This window comes from Mytilus galloprovincialis, chromosome 1 (genome assembly GCF_965363235.1).
Source record: "Mytilus galloprovincialis chromosome 1, xbMytGall1.hap1.1, whole genome shotgun sequence".
Taxonomy (NCBI): domain Eukaryota; kingdom Metazoa; phylum Mollusca; class Bivalvia; order Mytilida; family Mytilidae; genus Mytilus; species Mytilus galloprovincialis.
The window spans coordinates 108,851,647-108,864,297 of record NC_134838.1 but is presented as its reverse complement, the minus strand read 5'-3'; the positions used below and the strand labels follow the sequence as shown (position 1 = coordinate 108,864,297).

At 32.8% G+C, this 12,651-nt stretch overlaps 1 protein-coding gene across 1 annotated transcript; it reads left to right on the top strand.

The window, feature by feature from the left end:
* Window positions 1–8,495: 8,495 nt before the first annotated feature.
* Window positions 8,496–10,140, top strand: LOC143054054 (uncharacterized). Its single transcript, XM_076226951.1, has one exon. It carries the CDS (start codon window positions 8,521–8,523, stop codon window positions 10,132–10,134), a length of 1,614 nt encoding a protein of 537 aa, XP_076083066.1. The 5' UTR covers window positions 8,496–8,520; the 3' UTR covers window positions 10,135–10,140.
* The last annotated feature ends 2,511 nt before the right edge of the window (window positions 10,141–12,651 follow it).

Sequence of the window (12,651 nt, the reverse complement as noted above, 5' to 3'; positions counted from 1 at the left end):
ATGTCGCAGTCTGACGTCGCGAATAATAACATTTTATGTTAGCAACTTAATTATCTACCCTGCTTCTGTAAGTTTGGAGACATAATGGCAATTCATTTGTAAGACTTTTTCTCCAAACAGAGAAAAATAAGTGATTTATTGCATTATTCATATTGCTTAAACAAATACCAAATATTTGTTTGTGTTTGATTTTTTCTTAACTACGCAATATACTAGTAAGGGAAATATCCTTATAATACATTTTTCATAAAGGAATTTTAATGAAATTTTATATTTTTACTTGTATAGCAAGAAAACAAATTCGATGAAACAATTTTTTTCTATATAACAAGCGTGGACACAGATGAGTGTGGATAGTATGTTTGGATGCTTGACAGTGTCTTATGACAAAAGGAGTTCTATGTTTTTCCTATATGATGTTATTAACTGTGTTGCACGATGACAACTAATCTGAGCATTAGGAGTGTTGTTTATTTAATATTTAGATTTTATGCTAAAGACGGGCATGGAAGAGACAGTAATTGGATTACTTACTAAATGATTATAATAGAATATGTTCCACATGTTTGATTTTGGATACATTTAGTAGCTAGGAGAGCAACGCATGATAGGTTCATTTTTTTTTTCTAAATGGGAGATGATATCTAGATTTGAGACCATGATATAAGGAGCCTGTAATTCAGTGGTTGTCGTTTGTTTGTGTGTTGCATATTAGTTTTTCGTTTATTTTTTTGTACATAAATAAGGCCGTTAGTTTTCTCGTTTGAATTGTTTTACATTGTCATTTCAGGGCCTTTTATAGCTGATAATGCGGTATTGGCTTTGCTCATTGATGGCCGTACGGTGACCTGCAAATGTTAATTTCTGTGTCATTTTGATCTCTTTTGGAGAATTGTCTCATTGGCAATCATACCACATCTTTTTTATATGTATTTGCTTACTATTTGTATGGTTCTATTTATATTACTTTGTGGTGGATCGTCAGTATCATTAGTAAAAAATTATTAAAATGCCGAATTGTTCCTCAGATTAGAATACATTCATTGGTTTTTAGTAATGACAATGCCTGACATGCACGATGCTTGGGGCTAGATGAGCTAGGAAGTAAACCTTTGTGTTGATTTTTATCATTTCTTCGATAATATCTCCTCTATAGCTGGTCGAAGCAAAGAACAATTTTGACCAATATGAAAATGATTTCACTAAAAGAACCTTAGTGAGCATGCTTCAAAGACTCATAACTGCTCCAAAACTAATCTGAAAGAATTTCAAGCATGTCAAGTGGATATTATCAACATTTACTTGATTAGTCTTAATATGTCAAAATATCTAAAAAGTTATAGTATTCAAAATGCACAATTATTCTCTTTTCATTTTTTTTGTTGTTATATGGATACAAATATAAGTGATACATGTACCAAACCAATACAATATTTGTTGTGGTAGAAAAGTGTAGTAATTAACATTTACTGTAACAATGTTAATTCATACAAATCAAGAAATAAACAAATGAATGAAAAAGTTGAACATGTACAATGAAATATAGTTTTAGAAATCGATTAGGCCAGAAAGGACTTAGTTTTTTTTAAACATAATTGAAGGACCATTTACACTCAGGACCGAGTCATCAATAGGCAGTACAGATGTATTAAAACAACCTTGCATCATATTGCTAGTAGCGGGAGTAGCATTGTCGGGTAAATTTGTTCTTTTTTTTTTTAAATTTGGTCACTTGACATATAATGTTTGGTTCAAATCGAAATAGAATGCTTTAATCTCCCTACTACTTACATTGTACATAGAGATGATAATGCATGTACTTTGACAAATCCTTGTTCATGAGAGTTGTCTGTCAAATCTTTATTTCACAAAGAATGAATTGCATAACAATAAACTGAGCTCAAAGCAAAGTACTTTAATAATACACTTAGACAAAGAGCTAAATCCAGTGATACACTTTGTACTACAGGTCCTTCATGAACATCCCTCGACCAAAACCATATCTCAATAACATGCCATACTACATGGTTGGATCAGAAGTCCTGAAAAAGAAATATTTTTTTTTTTATCTTATTTTAAGTATATGTGCACAGGTTCAAACTTTCTTGTAGGATTACCATTCAGTATCTAGCAAACCAATTTGCTTCATGCACATATTGATATAGGTTGAGTGCCCCTCTGTTGGAAATAAGAACTTGGTTCTAAGTATTCACATTATTTGTTATCTCTCCTTACTGATGCCATATTTTGGAATTTCCGTGACCTAAATGGTTCGAGAAAATTAATATTTTTCCGACGTAGTCGCTATAGTTTCGGTTTGTGCCCTTTGAACTTAAGGACGCTTAACTATGGCAACAGAAAAAAATAAGTGTTCCGAATACAAATCATTAAAAAAAAATTGAAACAATAAATCTTAATGTCGTTACAAAACTGGTTGAAGACGGGTTCTTATAAGAGAAAAAAAGATGAAAAAGGTAACTCATGAGTATAAACACCCCCTATAAGTATACTGGCTTATTACTTTCCTTGGTTTATCTTTGAAACGATAACGCTATAGTTACCAATGCTTACACTATCAACTCACTGAAACAAATGCTAATCGATAAAATGATGCATTGACTAAAAATATAATAATTATTTATAATTAATTTAAACAAAATCATGAAGCGCCTTTTCTGTGGAAGTCTTTAATGTATAAGCCAATTCAGGATTTTTATTTATCTTTAATAAAAGTATGAAATATATTTTTGGTATTGTTGAAATTATTTTGTTCGTGTTTCTTTTTTTTATTATGATAAACATTGTCTGGTTGTATGCTAGCGTGTTCCATTGATTCTAGTGCGGTAGGTCGTGGGTTCGAACCCCAGTAGGTCACCAATGACTTGAAATGTGGTAGAATAATGTGTCCAGGTAGGTTGACATGTCTTCCAGTGGAATTTAAGTAAAAAAGTTGGTCAACTGTCCTATCTGTACCTATTCTTATGGTTAAACCGTTAATGATATGTATAATAAATATATATATAAATTGATGCTTATAACACGTTCTTGTCTTTTAGAAGCTTATAACTTGCTATTGGACATAAGCATAATATATATATATATATATATACATAAGAACGTGTGTTGAAGCTTTTCGATAGTACAGTTTTGGTTGACCAACAGAGATTAACTTTAATATTGAAACTTGTTTTGTTACTTACTAGGCTAGTTTATAAAAAAATGCATTTCTGTTATATTTTTTTAAATTTTTTTATTATAAATAGTAATGCTGAAATAAGCTTCTCCCGTTTCAGGCACTCGAACCCCCTAAAAAAAAAGCACAAAAATTTTTCACTTTAAAGGAACATGCGCTACGGCCTTGTCTTTCCCCTCCTGTCTAACAAAGAAGGCTTTATATGTGTGTTATGCATCTATATACTTATAGAAAGATAATCTTCCATAGATTTGATTTCTAATGGTCATAAGGATGAAATATAATCCCTTTTGGGTGTAACCATGGCAACAATCTGTATTTCTTAGATACAAAAGATAGGGCCATAATGCGAAACTAAACTTCTAACTGTGTATTGCTACCTAAGACAAATTATGAGAAATCAATTAGCTCGGTATGGCAGAAGTGGCTTGGAATGCCATCATGACTCTTGGTTATAGAATGCATTCAGTTATTTGGGTGACATTAAACATTAAGTATATGTTTGAGAATGACAAAGTTCACACTTTTCGACCGATCCATTTGAAAGCATCTAAAGTACTAAGTAAACCACTAAGTATGTCTATATAACATCTACTAACTATGTCGTTATTTATTTGAAATTTAAGAAATGGTCATTCAGCACTATGATTCCTTTTCGCTCAAGGTTGCACATATCGTTTAATATCCTCATACATTGAAGGACAATAAACCGGCAGTCTATTTCTCATTTAATGATGATGTATATATCCTTTTGAGAGAAAAAAAGCTAATAACCCCAACTTCTAATACGTCAACAATTAGAAGTGGCTAAAACTTGAACATCTGGTTAATCTCCCTCTGTTCAACTTATAATTACAGATATCGACACTCTTATTATTTCAATAAATCTTTAGTTTTCTTCTAGCAGGCATAGATTACCTTAGCCGTATTTGGCACAACGTTTTGGAATTATTGGTTCTCAATGCTCTGCAACTTTGTACTTGTTTGGCTTTATAATTGTTTTGATCTGAGCGTCAATCAATGAGTCTTATGTAGACGCAACGCGCGACTCGCGTATTAAATTATAAGATTTGTACCTTTGATAATTATTAGTTCTAGTTCTGGAATATGACTTGTTGTACATTTTGCAATTATAATCTCCTCACTTTCTTTTTAGAAAATACCGTTTCAGTGTACTCTTTTTTATTTTATTTGTACACTTGTTATGCCAAAGTTGGTTTAATTTGTCGGTGTTGAGTTTGTATACTGTTGTCAGAAAATCGATAATAATATTTGTTATGCCTATACGGTGTATAATCTTGAAATTGTATTTATGGAGTAATATACTCCGTCTTCCTCGACGACCTTTACAGTCATCTACAGTCTTTCATTTTCTGCAGGTACTTCACAGATATTGTCAAGATTAACCATGTAATGTTCAAATTGCTACATACAAGCAACTAGAGCTAATACAGTAATATGTCATTTAAGTTCAGAACAACGCAAATATCATCCGCTATAACCATTGGGTGCTCTATTCCATTTTGAATCTGACACCGCGCATATTCCATAGAATATTCAGGTGCATCCACTTAAAGCATGAATAGCGTGTCATAATCTGGAAAGACAAATGTCCAGTTTAATCTCACATTTTTCTAAAAGGGAAGGAGGAGCACGACATGTAAATTCCAATACAAAATATCTATATTAGTAATATTTTGCCTTACAAGATTTTTCGAAAAAAATTATAAAGTATTTATGTTAGCTAAGGCAATTTTGATATTTCGAATTTTCAGCACTTTGATCCTTTAACACTGGAACTTCATTTGGTAAATTCATCATATCAATTTAATGCTAGTCATGAATTCATATACTCTCTCGTGTGTGATGAATGCCTTCTGGCATTTTGTGGCAAGGTCTAAACAGAGATCGATCGTTAAATACAGTTCAGGCTTAACATCAGATTACGTATACATAAGGTCACACATGTGTGGAATTCCAAATAAAAGAGGCTCAGTTTTCTTGTTCAGAACATGAAAATCCACATAAAAACTAAATTCACCATTTGTTCTTCAACGGTACTACTGGGCTGTGTATGTTTCATACGTTGTCGTTCGAGCACCGGTAATCTTCTACATTCAAAACCCTAATTCTTTGTCCGAGTTTCGATGTACAATTGTTTATTCATTTTTTAATATATAGTTTTTACAACATCTATATACTAGTATAAAATTATGTTTGAACACACATTTTAATTTTTTTTAATATATATAGGAAAATGTTGCATATTATTTGTAAAAGAGGGACGAAAGAAACCAGATAGTCTAACTCATAGATCGAAATTAAACTGACAACGCCATGGCTAAAAATGAAAAGACAAAGTAACAAATAAAAGTACAGAAGACACAACATAGAAAACTTAAGACTAAGCAACACGAACCACACCCAAAACTTGGGGTGATCTCAGGTGCTCCGGAAGGGTGAGCAGATCCTGCTCCATATGTGGCATCAGTCGTGTTGCTTATGTTATTACAAATCCGGTAAATAGTCTAATTCGGTAGGTCACATCCGTGAAAAGGGAAGGGTATTGTAAGTTAATAAGCTCTTCATTAGTTTGATAAAGGCAACAGTAGTATACCGCTGTTCAGAACTCATAAATCCATGGACTAAAAAAACAAAATCGGGGTAACAAACTAAAACTGAGGGAAACGCATTAAATATAAACGAACAACGACACAACATTAAAATGTAACACACACACGAACACAGAACCGGACTAAGCATTAGACAAAATCCTTTAAGAATAACAAATATAACATCAAAACCAGATACATGAATTTGGGATAGATAAGTATCGTGACACGTCTTATAGTAATGTGAATTCACACTCAAAAATAAGAGAAAACAAACGACACAACGGAAACACAACGTTAAAATGTAACACACACAGAAACGAACTATAATATAACAATGGCCATATTTCTGACTTGTTACAGGACATTTTTAAAGGAAAAAATGGTGGGTTGAACCTGGTTTTGTGGCATGTCAAACCTCCCTCTTTTATGACCATGTGAAATATAACATTAAAATGACAACACAACATTACAGGACTACAATATAAATAAATAGGAGAACACAATTGACAAAGAAACACACGAATAAAAGCTAACAAAAGACAACAAGTTTAAAATTTTTAATACGCCAGAAGTGCATTTTGTCCATTTTTAATAAGCTTTTGATTTTCACACATTTAAGTCTCGAAGATTACCGCTAATGGTATTACGCCTGAATCACTAAAATTCGTTTACTATTTGTGGATTCTTATAAATTTTATATATATTGTTAACATTGCCTATGTAAAATTTAAAATTGTTTGCATGCACATTGAACGACAAATTTATGTGACGTATAAAATTTTCTGACGTCAGGCACACAAATCAATGAATGTGTTTGTAGATAGATGTTTTTGTGTTCTGTTAAATTGTCCCTTTTAAAATTGTTATACGATGATGACTGATGTACCCATATTTTGAATATTTATTTATTGTGTCTGTTTAGTTAACGCATCAATGTAAATATAACGGAATTTGATGAGACTGTCACCAAAGTGAGAGGGTTAGCGCTATAAAACCAGGTTTAATCCACCATTTTCTACATTTGAAAATGCCTGTACCAAGTCAGGAATATGACAGTTCTTGTCCATTCGTTTTGATGCGTTTTGTTATTTGAAATTTCCATGTGATTATGGACTTTCCAAATTGATTTTCCTCTAAGTTCAGTATTTTTGTGTTTTTACTTTTTACTCTTTACAAAAACATTTGTGTACAATAATCAGTAAATTATCATGACAGCATTGGTTATATAAATAATAGTTATCTGTTTTTCTCTCTCCATTTTGCACCCTCAGACTTGTAATAATACGTAGCATAAAAAGTGAGCTTAAATCATTTGATATATGACGGACACGCCCTTATACTTTTTTAAATGTTCTATATATTAACTAACACTGAGTCCATGCTGCTGTATGTGGACTGTATATACCCTGCATCTAACATGATGAATTTAAAAGAAACTCAAACTACCCCAATCAGCGTTGACCTTGTTTGGTTTTGTGTATTCTTTTAAGTTCCGTTTTGTTCATTTAGCTCATTTTAAAAGTATATACACATACTTAACATTAACATGTTCGTTTTTTGTCGTTTCTAATGAAGGTCAATCAAGACGCAGCAAAATTGTTATATGGATACTTATATGTCCAGTCTTCAAAATGTTGTAGCTAGATCAGATGCTCTCTCTCTCTCTCTCTCTCTCTCTCTCTCTCTCTCTCTCTCTCTCTCTCTCTCTCTCTCTCTCTCTCTCGAAGCATCTGATCTAGCTACAACATTTTGAAGACTGGACATATAAGTATCCATATTACACTCTCTCCGTGTAAAATGCCATTGTTACAACTCTTTGAGGGGACCACAAGTAACTAATTCATCCTCATTTTCTAATGGGACTCAAAATGTTAAACAAATCAAATCAGTGTATAATGATATGTTCCTAAATATGGAATATTGTCGAATACTTTCTTCACAATAGTTTATCTCGGTTGCCAAAAGAAGACTGGCTAATCTAATTTATTTTGTTTGTTTAATTCAATTATTTTTTTTTTGTCACATCCCTTACGTTACATGATTGATAGACAGTTTTAGTTCTAATGATGTACTTCATTATTCGCTTAAAATATATATTTGAAATTTCTGTGAACTATTTTTTTCTGTTGTATTATGGGATTAATTTCATTCAAAAGCATTAACGATGATTATGATGAACTTGACTGTTCAAACTCAAATACCTTGTTTGATTCACAATTTTCCCCCATTAACATGGTAAACTTATTAGGTAAGGTTGTATCTCAAATATTATATATATTTTGTATGTGCCATCGTCTGTTATAAGTACGCTGCACAGATACGAATTTCAAACAAGATTTGTTTTAAAGATATGTATATACTAACGATAGTGTATTCAGTATACTATACATATACTTATTATATCTCGTCTCGTACTTCTGGCACATATCCAATAGGTTTCTGTTTTTGAGGTCTCAAATAAAAAACAATTATTGACCTTATCACTTATTATGCTAGATATCAAACCAGTCAAACAGAGTGTGACTGTTCACTTAAGTAATTTATCGTTTGTTGGGTTTTCATTCTATTTTTTTCTTTTATTTTTGTTCAGTGCATATTCTTAAATTGAAAATGAAAGTACAGCTTTCAATTCTGAGAACTCGTATATATCTGTTGCATGGTGTCCGACTGTTTGTATTTGTTTTAATATTATTGATTACGAGTCCGTAAACGATGAAGTTGCGACCGTCTGAAATTTACTTTACACAAGCATCAATTAGTAGCAACTTTGGGAGATGTACGAGGCATGCAAATACAACTATCGGAGAAACACTTGATGATTTAGCCGAGGGAAAAATTAACATTGGCAGCATTCCAAATATAAGTGTCATGAAGGAGAATGGAAAATGGTGGACAGCAGATAATAGGAGATTGTGGATATTCAGGCACCTTGAAAAATTAAGGAAATGTACAGAAATTTCAGTTTATATCACCTATAGCATAGATTCAAGGAAACGCTCTTCGACAAACGGAGGTACCGATGTACATATATTGAAAGGTAAAAATCCTGGAGGTGTTTGGCATAGCAAGGTTGACAGCATCCAAATCCAAGATACAAGTGACCCAAAAGATATGAATAAGGATATATTTACTGTGCCAGTTGTTCAAAGCCATTCAAATAATCATATCGAATGCATTACAGATTGCATATCAAGTGACAACAAAAAGTTAGAGTGCAATGATCAACATATAAAACCGGTCGAAACTATCAAAGGAAGTCCATGCGCTACAATCAAGCCCGATTCAACTTCTATAATCTTAAAATCAGAATCCGAAAAAACAAAACACTACCTAAATATGAAACCTTTAAAATCAGTTGACATGGGAATGGAAATAAATGCTATTCCGCTAGAGAATTTGCATTTTCCAGTTGTCCAACAAAACAGTAACATTCCTTCTATTAGTTACAAACCCGAGTGTATAGCCTCAAACCGCTTTAATTCCCGTAATACATCAGACTTCATACACAAGAGGCCATCACTACATCAGATGTTAAGATACGCACCTTATAATCATGAAAGTAAGATTTTAAGGCTTGGAAATTTTGAACAGGATTTGGCATCTAAGCCAAAATTAGACACAAATACAAACAACATGTTCATGAATTCTATTTATTCTTATTTCAGTCAGATTTTCAGTAAGATATTTCAATTTGGAAATCACGATGATCGTTACGTTGATACTAGTATTTACCAACAGAGCAAGTATTATTATGTACACCCGAAGAAAAATGTGCATTCATATTCTAAAATAAACGGCCAAAATTATGACAGTGGTTCCGATCTTGAAGATGAATATGATTATTGTGATGAATGCGAATCCGACACCTCGAATGATAACCAGAGTCTTGGTGAAAGTTCTGACGACTCCGACGAAGAAAGTTCCGACGATTCAGACAAAGAAATCTCTGACGATTCACACGATGATAAGTTCTATTACTCAGACGACGAATATTTGGAACTTTCGGACAATGATAGACTCAGGTATTCGCAAAAGAAAAGCTCAAGTAATGCATTTCTGTTAGAGTCGCATCATTCAACCACCGAATTTCAACATTCATGCAGAGAAAGCTCTGATATTGTATACGACTCTTTTCACAATGCTGTTGACGAATTCAGATGTTATGATTATTTGTCTAAAGAGTTGGATGACGAAGATTCTTGTGGCTCTGAGAGCTCTACTGTATCAAATGCTGGTAACTATTATACTGCTGTGTTAGACAGAGCATGCATCGATGGATGCTATAATAGTGATGTGGATAATATGATATACGACTATATTGATTAATTGAAATTTGAAATGTATTTTGATAGTTTAGATTTGGTGTTTTCAATCATTATTACAAGTTTATATATGTTTGAAAAATCAGTTTTCAAATAAAAAGGGTTAAGGCTGGTCACGTTGTTACTGGAGACCTGAACATTGTCAACAACAAATACCGTTGGACTAAATCCATAATTTGGAAACACAATTTTAAGGTACTAAAGGATTGGATCATAACAAGTTATGGACTTAAAATGAAAAAGACAACATAAATACACTTATACCATGAGACTCAAACATTTTGGTATTGAACAACTTCAGGGGCTATGAACACTTATGCAACATCTTTCGTCAAAAAGCCAATAGTTATTTAAAACCCAGTACCTCCTCCATGACAAATATTGACCTTGTGTTTTTCCCGCTGTCAAACTACAACCAACATAGTTTTGTCTATTAATTATATAATATAATCTCGTTGGTAGGGCGATTAGGTATTGGCGAATCACTTGGAACATCGACGCATACTTTCACGACATTTACCAAAGAGAAAATCCTGAACAATCATTAGTTTGTTCTATGATCCTTTAGATTTCACTTAAAGATCAAAAACTGGATCAGCATTCATTGTAAGTGGATTACCAAATTACATATGTATCCTTAAAGATTTGTTATATTACTGGGTCTGCCAAATGCTATTCGAATCATATTTTAAAATTACTAACATCTAGTATATCAGCAATCAGATTAGAGACAGCAGAAATTGACCGATGTTCAAATCTCATTCATCAAAGAAGAAGATACAAATTGAGGTACAAAACCAGAAGGAATCGCATAAACTCCAAGATGAGAAAGTACGGGTGGTAATCAGACAGGTTTAGTGTTTTGTCAGCAACAAAATAAAAGGCAGCAGTACTTAACCGATGCTCAAATCTCATACATCCACGAAGAAAATACAAATCAAGGTATAAAACAAATTAGAGGGAATTACATATACTCCAAATGGAGCGTGAACTAGTGCTCAGATATGTTGAAAATTCCATCAGCAACTAAATAAGAGGCAGCAGTAGTATACTAATGTTCAAATCTCTTACATCTAGGAAGAAGATACAAATGAAGGAATAAAACAAACCCGAAAGAATCGCATAAACTCCAAACGGAGCGACAACGGATGCATGGTAAATTAAGCATCACCCGCCATGCAAATCCACCCTTACCAATATGTTCCAATCGGAAATTTGACAAAACTAGTAAAAGAAGAAGGTGCGCTAATGGCCCATTTTGGGTCTACAGAAATGAAGAGTTTCAAAGCTATGTAATATTTGATTAAGATGATCGTAAAGTATGAGCAAAATTTAAAGTGTTATATAAATATGTTTGAAATATAATGATTATTTCTGGATATTTTACAGTCGAAATTTTAAGATAGCAATTTTTCTCAATTTTCCTGCAACAACATTAAAATTGCTCAATATATGCAGGCTCACAAACTGTTTCAGATGACCAAACTATGCATTTTTCACAGTACAATGCTATGACCCAAAGTGTAATTAACTACCGATTTTGCATATGAAAAACTGACATAATTGGAAATTTTTATTTAAAAGTCTGTTGGTGGACTATCAGTCCGTGAGCAACTTATCTGTTCAGTAGTCACTACTTCGATACTGACATGATTTATAACAAACCTTTCTAAAATGGTGAGTCTATAAATATAGAAATTATCATTAAGCTGTGATTTCATTATTTTTTTCAGTCAACGTTGACCTTAGCTATTTTTCATGTTTTTTTGTTTGTTTAATGGCTCTGAATGTATGTTATTAAGGAACAGACAGCATCAATATATCTGAAAGTCTAGTTAAAGAACTTTGAAATATAGTTAATTTGTGCTGTTTGTCTTTGAGAACATTCTGTAGGTGCATTCGACTTCATATGAGAACAAAACTCAATTAGAACCCGGATCAGGCTTCAAAATAACTACATGAAACTTCCTACTTTGTGGGCATTGTATATCAGATGTGGATATTAAAAAATCTAAATGTCTTATACTAGTATTCCTCATTTTAAACTTAAAGACAGATCGATTTTTTTTCAATCAAAGCCAATGAAAAAATGTTCATACTTTGTTAAAAAAATGAGCTAGTCAGATAATTCACTTAGTGAACATTTAATCAAGAAACTTTTTTTTTTAATTGACAACATATTTGGTACGTCTTCTAAAAAGCAATCGTCATGGCTATAGGACCAGACTGTTCTCTTTTTCGTGTTGAGGGGCTGTATGCTGCCAAATGGTATAAATATTTCATCTAAAGCAACTACTAGCATGTCACCGCTGTGATCGGGTATTCGAAAAATATTCGTGGCAGCACGTTCGACTACGATCTTTTGATTAGAATTTCCTTTTTTTTCTGCCGCAAGTCGGTGATTCTCTCTGGTCACTCCAACTCCGCTTCAAACGACAACCACTGAATTACAGGCTCCTGACTTGGGACAGGCACAAACATACAGAATGTGGCGGGGGTTAAACATGTCAGAGGGATCCTC